A 12,095-nucleotide genomic window follows, 5' to 3' on the forward strand; every position below is an offset into this window, starting at 1 on the left:
TTCATCGGGTATATTGGTCTTTTCTTTCCTTGATGTGTTCTTGATCTGCTTTTAATATGGAGGTATTCCATCCCTTTCTTTTTATGGAATAATTTGAGGAATGTTGGTATTAATCCTTTAAAGGTCTGGTAGAATTCAGCTGAGAATCCATCTAGTCCTGGGCTTTTGAAAATTGGAATTGGAAGGTTTTCCTTTTATTCTTTCTTTCTTTCTTTTTTTTTTAACTAATGCTTCTATCTCATTGCTGGGTTTTAGACTGTTTAGGTTTTATATGTCCTTGTGATTCAGTTTTGCATGTAATGCATATGTGTCTAAAAATATATCCATTTCTTCTTGGTTTTCCAATTTATTAGACCATTAATTTTCAAAGAAGTCACTAATGATCCTCTGTGCTGTCTATGGTTATTTCTTTTATATGCTTAGTATGGTTAAATTTGAGTCTTTTCTCCTTTCCATTAGTTTGACTAATGGATTTCAATATTGTTCATCTTTTCAAAGAATGAATTCTTTGTTTTATTGATCCTTTGTATTTTTTTCTCTATGTCATTGATTTCAACTCTCATATTGTTTTCTTTTACTGGTTTTGAAATTGGTTTAGTTCTTATTTTTTGAGGGACTTGAGTTGCACCATTGGATTATTGATTTGAAAACTATTTGGCTTTTTTATGTAGGCACTTGTAGCTGTGAACTATGTAACAACTTTCTGTTTTTTGTTTTGGTGTTGATTTCTAATGTCATTCCATTATGTTCAGATGCAAGGAATTATATAGACTTTTTTCCCCCCTTATACTGGGGATTGTACCCAGGGGAATTCAACCACTGAGCCACACCATCAGTCTTTATATATATAACTTGGGTTTGTGTTTACCTCTCTATGCAAGTGGATTTTCATTCTGAGCTGTGGGTGAAGCAGACATCTTACCAGAGCTGCTTCAACTCTTTGTTTTTCTTTAATTTCTTTTATTGTCATATAACTAATTTTTCATGCATTTAATAATTGTATCTCCTCATTGTCTTTTTATTTTTTTGACTGAAAATGAGTTGACAGAGTTAAATTGTGAGGAGGCCTTGGCCATGCTTCCCTGACCTCTTCCCAACTGATGGACACCTGTCTCCCTTCTTTTCAGTCTGAAATAACCTTGTACCCATCTTCTGTGAGGTTAGGGTTGGCTGCCTTCATACTGAGTGTGTAATTCATCATACATACTTTTGACTGTGTCCAGAAGGGCAGGAAGACAACAGGGCCCTGCTTTGTAAAGCCAAGCTCAGCTTTGCCTAAATGGAAACCTGGTGGGGCAGGTTGCCTATAGGGAGGAAGTTCTGCCTGAAAAGGATTTTTGCCAATGTCTTGTTGTGAGGATGGCCTTAGGCCTGAGCCTAAGCAACTCCATTTTAAAAACTCCAGTTTGAAACCTGCAGTTTCACCAGGCACACCCATAGAACTTTCCAGTATGGCTTCAAACAAGTCACTTCCCCTCACCCTGATAAAAGAGAGTGAAGCCCCTGGCAGGCTGTTCTCACCTGATTAGAGGGAAAGGCAGAAGATAAGGGTGGAGACCACCAGACCACATGTTTCTGACCTCAGGGTAAATGATGTCACTGAGAAACCCATGGTAGCTGATAAGGATTGAAAGGGGGGGTAAAAAGACCCCAAATATAAATATAAATAATATAAATAATAGAGCTGATGAACAGGGATTCATCCAGCCAAGACAAGGATGTACTCGAGCTGGAGAGCCTGATGAGAACCTGACCATGCTCTCAAACTCTACCACCTCATCTGGACCCTGGTGAGAGCTGCAACTTCTCCCTACAACCCTCTCCTCAACCGGTCGTCCAATCCTGCCAGGAAAAGCCTGCCTTGGTTCCGGACCTAATCACCACGGTCTGAGTGAGTGAACTTCTGCTGGACTTAAAGACTAAGGCTTAATACTTCTGAGTATTAAGAAGTATTAAGAGGGAATGTCTCTGTTGAGCCTGTCATGATTAAGTGTGTTTTGCAGTGCTTAGAATTAATCTAGAATTGTTTGCTGTGAATTGATTATGTTTATTGCAGTACCTAACATTAAGGATTATCGTTTTCTTGATTAAGAACCTATAGAGTGAAATTGTATTGAGTAATTTGAGTGAATAAAGCATTGAAAGGGGCAGAAGCACATGGACATTCTTTCTTTCTTCCCTCGACTGCATATGTCACAATTTTGCTTCCTTGTAACACTTGTCTTCCTGGCCTATGTATCCAGGAGTGTGATACATCTCCTGTCACTCAGGGCCCCAAAGTGTGTATATGTGGGCTAGGTAAAAGAGGGGTCTTGTGGAGCCTTGGGCAGGCAGCAGGCAGCTGGAGGGAGGGGGTGGCCTTCCACAGTCTCACAGACCTTCATCTCTTATCGTCTGCAGCTCAGAATCCATCTCCAGGACTGTGTCTTCTCTGCTGTATGAGGCCCAAGTGGCTCTGGCTCAGATCGGTCTCCCTGTGACCTGCAGCTGCTATGAGGTCCTCAGGAAGGAAGTCAGGACTCCTCAGAAGGCAGGAAATGGTGAGTGTGTGGGGCCAGGACTGCTCTGGGAGGTAGGATGGTTAGAACTGGTGGGAACCAGCTGTGGCTGGATTCTGACTTCCCACTGTCAGCTCCAGAGTCAGCCAACCCAGACCTGAGTCAGATGCTGCTACAGCTCAGCCCTTGATGCCTTTAGACTTTGGTGTGGGCTGGTTCAGTTGTATGTTCCCAGTGTGCTGCCTAGTCTGCAGCCATTTTGGTAGAACCCTCTCTGTGCAGCTGTACCCCAGTTCTAGGCTCTGAGGGTGCAATGAAGGCAAACCATTTTCAAGGGTTACTGACTTGGGGATGGGGTTCCTGTGTGGAATATTATTGGTCTAGGGGTCACTATCCTTCCTTTTCTCTAGCAGTCACTCATCTTCCCCACCCCATTTTCCACATGTTTGGGAAATGGAGTCTTACATTTACATTTCTGTCTCCATCCTGCCCCCTTTTAGAGCTTGCAGTAAACCCCTCAACATGCACCTGTCTCCCACATTTTTAGACTCCAGCTTCCCCTGCAGTGCTCAGCATTGTCAACTCTTTGTCCCCTCACTACATTCAAGTGCGCATAGTATCTGCATTATCATTTTTTCACTGAGTAATGGATGATAATTTTAAAAGATTTGTTTTCTATTTGTGACCATCTATCATTATGGGATAGCAGATCCTTTATCTTCCCCAGGAACAGACACCTTATCAGAATAACTTGTGCAGAGGTTGCCTTTGGACACCTCATAGTGTCCTGTGTCTTCAGCCACTGTCCTATCTTTCCTGGGGCCTCCCCCAAGGTACACACAGGATACTATCTTTCCTGTAGGGTACAGGCAATTTCAGGTCCTTGCTCAGCTCCTCCTAGAGGACAGCCAGAGGTTTGCAGTGCAGTCTCTGAAAGGGAGCATCTGGAGGCCCTCAGGCTGAGGAATCTGCTGGAACAGGCCTCACCTAGAGAGCTGCCTCTCCCCAAGCCCTGTCCCCATTCCTTGAAGACAGGTGAACAGTCAGCCTGTGGATGCTGGTGCTGAAGGGCCAGGTCAGCAGTGATTCCTGCCTTTGCATTCTCTCACAATTGTGAAGGAGGAAAACTCTCCCAGAGCATAAGGACCACCCACCCCAGTGCAGTGCTGTGCAAACCTGAAAGCCTCGTAGACTGGAGTCATGGTCTAGGTCTCCTGGGAGGGTGATCATGGAGTGTTTCAGTGAGCAGGACCAGGTGGGCATCCAGCAAGGGACCTTGCCTGCCCCTTGAGCCTGTTTTGTCTGTGCTCTCTCAGCAACAGCCCTTTCTGTGTTTATCAATTTGAAATGATCTGCTCACTTATTTGAGACTCAGATTTTCCTTAAATGTGCAAAGTATTTATTCTGAACAAGGTGGCAATATTTAACTGAACAAGGTGGAATATTCTTTTAAAAAAATCTTTTCTATTTGATCATTTTTATTCATTGGACATTTTTTAAGACTTTAGGAAAAAATCTCCTCATAAGCTATGTTGCCTTTTTAATGTTTTTGGTGGTGTTGAGTATCAAACCCAAGCCATTGTTTATGCTTTTATTTTCTCAAATTGTACCCTTTGTTTTGACTTCTTTTTTCTTTCCTTTTTTATTAGTATATTAATTATATATAATATTGGTGTTTATTTTATGTATTTACTCTGTTTGCTATCAAGGATTAAACTCAGAGGCAATTTACTACTGAGCCATATCCCCAGCCCTTTTAATTTTATTTTTTTTTTTAGATGATCTCATCATGTAGTTTAGGTCTTGCTACTTTGCTGAGGCTGTCCTCAAGCTTGCATCCTCCTGCCTTAGCTTCCCATGTTTCTAGTATTACAGATGTGCTCTACTATGCCTAGCTAATGCTGGGTTTTGTATTATATGCAAGCTGGGATATAATTTGCTCCACTTTAGTCCCCAGCAACTCCTCTTTTTACCTACTCTCTTCCTTTTTTCTTTCCTCTATTCTACTAAGCTTTCTTCTATTTGTAGTTTTTTTATTATTAAAGCTTTGTAAATAAGCATAACTGTGACGTATTCATGCATGCACATGTTCAATGTCATTCCACTCTTCCTCTCTTTTTCTGTCTGTCCCTCCTCCCTTCTTCTTTCTCTGCTGCACACATCTTCTGTTTTTATGGGATCCCTTCTACATCAATTCCTTCTTTACTTTGCTCTAGCTGCCACAACCACTCAGAGAAAATACTCAACATCTGACTTTCTGGCTTTCACTTATTTCACTCAACATGTTGTCCTCCAGTTCAGTCTTTATGACTGGATAAAATTCCATGGTGCATATATACCATATTTTCTTTATCCTTTCATCCATTGACAGGCTCCTGGGTTGGCCTGATGGGTAGGCTATGGTGAGTTGTGATGGACTGTGTCTCTGTTTCACTGGAGGCTCAGGTTGCTGTCTGCAGGACGGCGCTAAGTCCCAGGGTTTGCAGCAAGGACAGGAAACCTCCACAAGGCTCCCCACTGTGTCTCACTGAAGCCACATCGTGCAGTTATGTGAAACTGAGGCTGTTCCAACACCAGACAGTTCTGCTCGTCTTCCCGTGTTTCTGTGAGGAGTAGCTGCACTGCTGTTTTGCTGACCTTCTGCTCCCTGGAGCTCTTGTCATTCCTCATCTGCATGGTGTTTCCAGTGCGATGACTGCACCTTGGTTCCTGTTGACTTGAATCAGGTTTTGTACTCAAGAAGTGCCCGTCAAAGTGTTCTTCTCTTTTTCTAAGTTGCCTGGTATTCTGTGTCCTTGCAATATCAGATAGTATTTTCAATTTCTACAAAGAAATCATCACCTAGGATTCTGATTGGCATTAAATAGAACCTGTAGGTCCTTCTGTGGGTATCCCCACCTTCATAATGTTCAACCTTCAGTCTATGAGCATGGCTTGGCTTCTCTTTTGTTTGTATCTTGAGCTTATACCAACAAGCATTGCAGTTTAGAAAATAAGCTTTATACTTTTCTATTGGGTTATTTATTATGTATATATTATTGTGATGTTATTTATTCTTCTATATTCTTAGGATGCCATTGTTAATGAACGTTTGTGTTAATTGCATTTCAGCATTTCATGTATACAAAACTTGATTTTTGATTATTAATTGATTTTTATTGAATTTTTATATCAATTTTTCACTGCTGACCTTGGAAACACATCTTTCTCTTGGGTGCTTACAGGTTTTGAAAATCATTTTCCTGCTGCTCTAAACATTATGGTGCAGCATTTCATGTGGACATACATTGTGAATTTGTTTGGGTCACCCCAACTTTGGGAAATGGCTTGGGGTCTAGGAGCCACTGCTCTGACACATGAGATGGGGTTGATCACTTCAGTCTGTGAAAGTTGAGTGGCTGTGGGCCTGTGAGGAGGTTTGTGTGAGACCACTGTGTATTTGTGTGTGTTAGAGCCCTGCGACTTCTCAGGTATTGATCTCCCTCTATATAGCAGGCTTTCTCGTAGGTTAGCAGTAAAGTAACCCCGTTCAGTATCCCTGACCTCTTGCATTAGACACTCTAGGGAGCAGGAATTGAGAAATACAAGTCAGGGCTGGGGACATAGCTCAGTTGTCAGAGTGCTTGCCTTGCATGCACAAGGCCCTGGGTTCAATCCCCAGCACCAGAGAGAGAGAGAGAGAGAGAGAGAGAGAAATACAAGTCAAATGTGCACATGTTGGGTGATCACTGTTGATGGAAACGAGGTGGTGATGGGTGCATAGGCTGCACTGTCTCCTCCCTTCTTGGTGACTGTGGCTGCTGTCTCTGTGAGTGAAGGAGTCTGAGTCTGTTTCCTGCACCCACCTGTATCTGCCTGGTGAAGTCCTTAATTTTGCCTCAGTATCTGAGGCTGTGTGAGTTTGCCCTGAGGTCTGGAATACCTGAGTGTCTTCTAGGTTTCCCTGCTAGCACCCCTTTTGCTGGTGGGAGCAGGTATTCTTGACTTGTTTTTTGTTGTCATGGAGACAACCTTCAGTGTAGCCTCAGATGTTATAGATTATTGTGATTTCTTAGGGTGTTTCATTATATTCAGGTATGTGTGTTTATGTTGTGAGGATTGGTTGAGATTTGTGAGCTGCTTGTTCTTCATTCTTTCCAGGTATCAGCACCTCTCCATATGCTCCTTGTGCAGGTATTTTCTACAGTTCTTTATTACCATTTTCATTCTGTTAATGGTGTCCCACAAATAACAAAATTTTCACTTTTCAGTAGTGATTCACTTTTAAATTGCACATATTGATGAGGTGCAGTGAGCTAATTGTTCCATTTCATCATGATGATAGGGGCATTAGCTCTTCCATTTCCTAACATTTATTATTTCTTGGTGTCTGAAATACATAGTGACATGCTGTGCAGTGTGGTCACCCTACTATGCTGCTGGCTGCTGGACAGTGCTGCTGGCTACTCCTGAGTATACCCAGCCTCCTCCCCCAGCCCTGACCTGTCCCCTCTCTCCTCTTTTCTTCACCTTTGGTAACTACTCTTGTACTTATTCTGAAACCAACTTGCAGCTTCTCTGTGTGAGTGAGAACCCACAGTATGTCTCTCTGTGCCTGGCTTATTTCTGTTAGCATGGTCCCCATAGTTTCAGCCTCATTGTTGCAAATGACAGGACTGAAAGCTATTTTTGGTGAAATCAAATTTGTCTTATTTTTCTTTCACAAATCACATGGAAGGTATATCTCAGACACCATTCCTAAATCCAGTGTTGAGGTGTACATCTTCAGGAATTTAGCCTATGTGGAATTCATGTATGTCTGTGCTGTGAGGTGAGGGTCTGATTTCAGGTGTCCATGTGAACACAGTTTTCCAGCCATTCAGTTCCCAGTGGTACTGATCCCTTGGAGTGATACTGGCCTTTTTTTTTTTTTGGTACCAGGGATTGAACCCAGGGGCACTCCGCCACTGAGCCCCATCCCCAGCCCTATTTTGTATTTTATTTAGAGCAGGGTTTCACTGAGCTGCTTAACACCTTGCCATTGCTGAGGCTGGCTTTGAACTTGCAATCCTCCTGTCTCAGCCTCCCAAGACACTGGGGTTACAGGTGTGTGCCACCGTGCCTGGTCTGATCCTGGCCTCTTGAGGAACATCATTCCCTTCTGTGGGTCAGCATTGTCATTGGTCCTCCATTCTTCTCCTTTGCTCAGAAGATTGTTTTCTTTTTTTTAGGGGTGGGGATATTTTGATCCTTGAGGTTCTAATATAAGAGTGGGAAAAAAAATAACAGGATTTCCGAAGGAAAGAAATTACTCAGTAAATACCACCATGCTGCTTTCCTACAGTCTTAAGTACTGACTCAATGTAATTGCTCAGTTTGATATGATCCTTCCCAAATCCTTAGCTTCCTCTATCAACTAAAGTACAACATGGTCAGCAGGTATTTGTAAGGATATGTACTGTTAGGAGGACTAATATTAGCTCTCTTCTGATCATAAAGTAGTAGGGCTTTAGTATTCTATATATTAGACATTCACCCTACATAGACCTTAGGCTTCCCCCAGGAACATACCTTATTCCCTGGACTTCATGATGAGAAAGGTGTTTTTGCTCTGCTGATGGTTTTCTGGATGGTTCAGTTCTTATATTGGAATGATTCTGTTTGAAGGAGTGAGTGCAGACAGAGAATACAAGTTTTAATGACCAAATTATGGACTAACTATTTGGACCACAAAATCATGAGAATATCTCACATGTATAGAATAGAGCCCTCATGTTGTCAATCTCTCCTGGTCTGCACTACATTTTTGTGGAATATTTTAGACCTCAGTGTTTTTTGAGGATGTGGCTGTGAACTTCACCCAAGAGGAGTGGGCTCTACTGGATTCTTCCCAGAAGAATCTCTACAGAGATGTGATGCAGGAAGTTCTTAGAAACCTGGCTTCTGTAGGTAAGGATGATGTTTCATTAAATAATCAAAGACAGAGCACTTTTACATAATCAAAGACAGAGCACTCCCCACAAGGGAGATGTTTTCTCTCATGAATTTGGAATGTGGAAAGGGAGTATTAGGGGAATAGATTGGGCCTAATATCATTGCAGTCTGCAGCATAAACACACTAATTCTGTTTTTAGTTTTCTGATTTTTTTATTGGTGCATTACAGTTACAAGTTGTAAATCCTGTAATGCATTCTGAAATCATAGTGATTTATAATTATTGTTCTTGGTCTACATTTTAGGAGTCAGATGGGAGGAACAGAATGTTGAAGATCAGAACATAAATCCTTGGAGCCATATAAGGTAATTTGTACTCATAAGAGAGAACAGAGTGTCTTGAGAGAATCCTAGCATGTCCTGTAATTTTACAAGCAAGCAATGAAAATAAGCATGATATGAGACATATTTATTTTTTAAACAAAAATATAAACTTTAATGTAAGATATATGTTTAGTGTTTTCAAAATAATTGATTTGTTAATAGTGCTCACAAACTGCTTTTAGTAGTAGCGATGGAGAACCAGTGTTGCAAAGTAATTGTGATTTTGACTTTCAAATAGTATAGACATGACAGAAAATGAGTACTTTCCCTGACCTTGGTAATAGTGTAAGTCCAATGTGTATTAATAAATGCAAAAGTATTAATGAGTCATAAATTGTGCTTATAAACTTTTTTTAACAAAAGTCATATGGTAGCCTTTGTAAATATTTAAAAAGGTACTCAGTGTGAAAAAATTTGTAGGGTGATTCCAAATCTAACGCTTAAAAGGACATTTCTTCTAGAAAGTTCATGTAAAAGCAGTGTGTGTGGACAGGTCTTCATATACTATTTTTTTCCTTACTAGGCTGATCATACCTCACTCTTCAAACAAACAATATAAAAGTGAGGAATGTGGAGGGAAGCAATGTGAATATAAACAGAACAGAAGATCCTTCATTTCTCTCACAAATGTTCAAAGACAAATGCACACTCTCAATGGGCCTTATGAATGTTTGACATGTGGAAGAGAGTTAAGTTGTTCCAGGTGTTTTCAAAAGTGTCAACAATCTCATACTAGCGAGCAGCCATCTGGATGTGAACAACATGGAAAAGCCTTCACTTGCTCCAGTTCCTTTCAAAAACATGAAAGAACCCATAATGCAGAGAATCCTCATCAGTGTGAACAATGTGGAAAAGCCTTTGCTACTTCCTGTCTTCTTCACTCACATGAACAAAATCATACAGAAAAGAAGCCCTATGAGTGTAAACAATGTAGTAAAGCCTTCTGTACTTCCTCTTCCCTTCGAAGACATAATCTAATTCATACTGGAGAGAAGCCCTATGAATGTAAACAATGTGGAAATGCCTTCACTAGTTCCTTTAAACTTCATTTACATAAACGAACTCATACAGGGGAAAAGCCCTATGAATGTAAGCAGTGTGGGAAAGCCTTTGCTTCATCCAGTCGCCTTCGCTTACATGAACAAATTCATACAGGAAAGAAGCCCTATGAATGTAAGCAATGTGCAAAAGCCTTCACTACTTCCTCTTCCCTTCAACAACATAATCTAATTCATACTGGAGAGAAGCCCTATGAATGTAAACAGTGTGGGAAAGCCTTCCCCTGGTCCTCTTACCTTCAAAAACATGAACGAACTCATACTAGAGAGAAGCCCTATGTATGTAGGCAGTGTGGGAAAGCCTTCTCCTGGTCCTCTTCCTTTCAAATACGTAAACAAACTCATTCTGGAGAGAAGCCCTATGAATGTAAACAATGTGGGAAAGCTTTTGCTTCATCCAATCTTCTTCATTCACATGAACACACTCATTCAGGAAGGAAGCCCTAAGAATGTAAAAAATGTGGGAAAGCCTTCCCCCGGTCCTCTTCCTTTCAGAGACATAATCAAATTCACACTGGAGAAAAACCCTATGAATGTAAACAATGTGGGAAAGCCTTCTCCTGGTCCCCTTCCCTTCAAAGACATAAACAAACTCATTCTGGAGAGAAGCCTTATGAATGTAAAAAAATGTAGAAAAGGCTTCTGTACTTCCTCTTACCTTCAAATACATAAATGAATTCATACTGATGAGAAGCCCGATGAGTGTAAACAATATGGCAAAGCCTTTGCTTCATCCTGTAACTTCCTGTCCCATGAAAATTCTCACACTGGAGAGAAACCCCATGTACGTAAATATTGTGAAACCTTTAGTTGTTCCACTTATCTTCATGTGCCTGAACAGACTCACACTTGAGAGAAGGTCTATGAATGTAAATAATGTATTGAATTTTCATTTTTTTTTTCTTTTTTCTTTTTTTCAAATACATGAAAAATCTCATAGTCGAGAAAAGCCCTGAGGGAAATGGTGTGGTAAAGCCTTCAGAAGTTTGGCTTATTTTCAAATACATGAAAAAACTCATTTTGAAGAAAAACTTTATGGATGTATGCAATGTGGGAAGCCTTCACATATTCCTGTGGGATTTATGTACATAGAAACATTTATACTGAAGAAGAGCTCAGTGAAGGTAAATAGTGTGGTAAAGCCTGTACTAGATGTGCTTATCTTCACGTACATGAACAAACTCATACTGGGGAGAGGCCTCATGACTGTAGACAATGTGGTACAATCTTTTCTTATTCCAATTCAATTTTAAAACACCAGAGCACTCATACTGGAGAGAGTCTGTATGAATAGAAACAATCTGGAAAAGCTTTCGGTACTTCTCACCTTCAAGTGCATAAATGCACACATACTGCCGAGAAACCCTGTAAATGGAAGCAACATGGGAAACGTTTCACTCATTCTTATCAGTTTTGAATTATACACAAATTCACACTGCATTGAAGTCTTATGAATGTGAAAAATATGCAAAAGCCTTTAGCTGATCTTAATACCTTCAAATATAAGAACAAACATACTGGTGAGTATAAACAAGGTATATATATATATATATATATATATATATATATATATATATATATATATATATNCACAGAGCCTGTCAATAACCTTGGATACACAGATGAGTAACACTTCAGGAACCATATCCTGATCCAGGACAGGGGCAGCCTTTCCATCATGCTGGAAGAAGAGGTAGCATCCAAAGGAGCCACGTGGAAATAATAGATGTGCACATTTATGTTCACCCCTCACCCAGCAGACGTTGTGCTGATGGTGACGCCAGGGGCACATGTGAGAAGCAGGTGAAGGAGAGGAGCAGCTTCTCCCTGGTGCACATGAAAGAGTGCAGGCCTCTAAGTCATTCTCTGTACTCAGGGACTCACACATGTCTGGAGACCGCTCCACAGCACTGAGTAGCATCACTGTGTGGATGACAGCCCAGTGACAGGCAGCTGGGTCAATGGACATGGGGTCTGCATGATTGAATAGCCATGAAGTGTGCAATCAAAGAAACAAAGTACTGCTGAGATGCCAATTGCAAGGAGGGAAAATTGTGGTTTTCAATGATAACCTGGGTGGAAATTGTGTGAATCTTCATGGTAAACAAGAAACACTTTTTATATCTTAAAAATAACAGATCATATGTCACTGGTTTTCTTTCTTTGGTAGTCAAAATCTTAACAAATTATCATGTTTTCTACTTTATCCACTCACAGTCTTGATAGGCCCTGACTCTCTCAT

General features: G+C 40.8%; 1 protein-coding gene and 1 long non-coding RNA gene across 2 annotated transcripts; one reads left to right on the top strand and one right to left on the bottom strand.

Moving 5' to 3' along the window:
* Window positions 1–2,405: 2,405 nt before the first annotated feature.
* LOC107160332 (zinc finger protein 14-like) lies at window positions 2,406–11,385 on the top strand. Its single transcript, XM_048797509.1, has 4 exons — window positions 2,406–2,540; window positions 8,300–8,426; window positions 8,717–8,777; window positions 9,319–11,385. Exons 1-4 carry the CDS (start codon window positions 2,493–2,495, stop codon window positions 10,298–10,300), a joined length of 1,218 nt encoding a protein of 405 aa, XP_048653466.1. The 5' UTR covers window positions 2,406–2,492; the 3' UTR covers window positions 10,301–11,385.
* On the bottom strand, window positions 6,837–11,220 carry LOC125614593. The gene is made up of 3 exons (XR_007345172.1): window positions 11,181–11,220; window positions 8,049–8,134; window positions 6,837–7,736 (listed from the first exon to the last, which is right to left on the bottom strand). It is a non-coding gene; the product is annotated as an uncharacterized LOC125614593 (long non-coding RNA).
* Window positions 11,386–12,095: the final 710 nt, after the last annotated feature.

The sequence above is a fragment of the Marmota marmota genome, unplaced genomic scaffold (assembly GCF_001458135.2).
Source record: "Marmota marmota marmota unplaced genomic scaffold, marMar, whole genome shotgun sequence".
In the NCBI taxonomy this organism is placed as follows: domain Eukaryota; kingdom Metazoa; phylum Chordata; class Mammalia; order Rodentia; family Sciuridae; genus Marmota; species Marmota marmota.

Excerpts from the sequence above, each read along its gene's own strand:
- LOC107160332 (XM_048797509.1), top strand. The coding sequence starts at position 2,493 with ATGAGGTCCTCAGGAAGGAAGTCAGGACTCCTCAGAAGGCAGGAAATG. Across the intron at positions 2,541-8,299 it reads TCCTCAGAAGGCAGGAAATG|ACCTCAGTGTTTTTTGAGGA; the intron begins GTGAGTGTGTGG and ends GGAATATTTTAG. Across the intron at positions 8,778-9,318 it reads AATCCTTGGAGCCATATAAG|GCTGATCATACCTCACTCTT; the intron begins GTAATTTGTACT and ends TTTCCTTACTAG.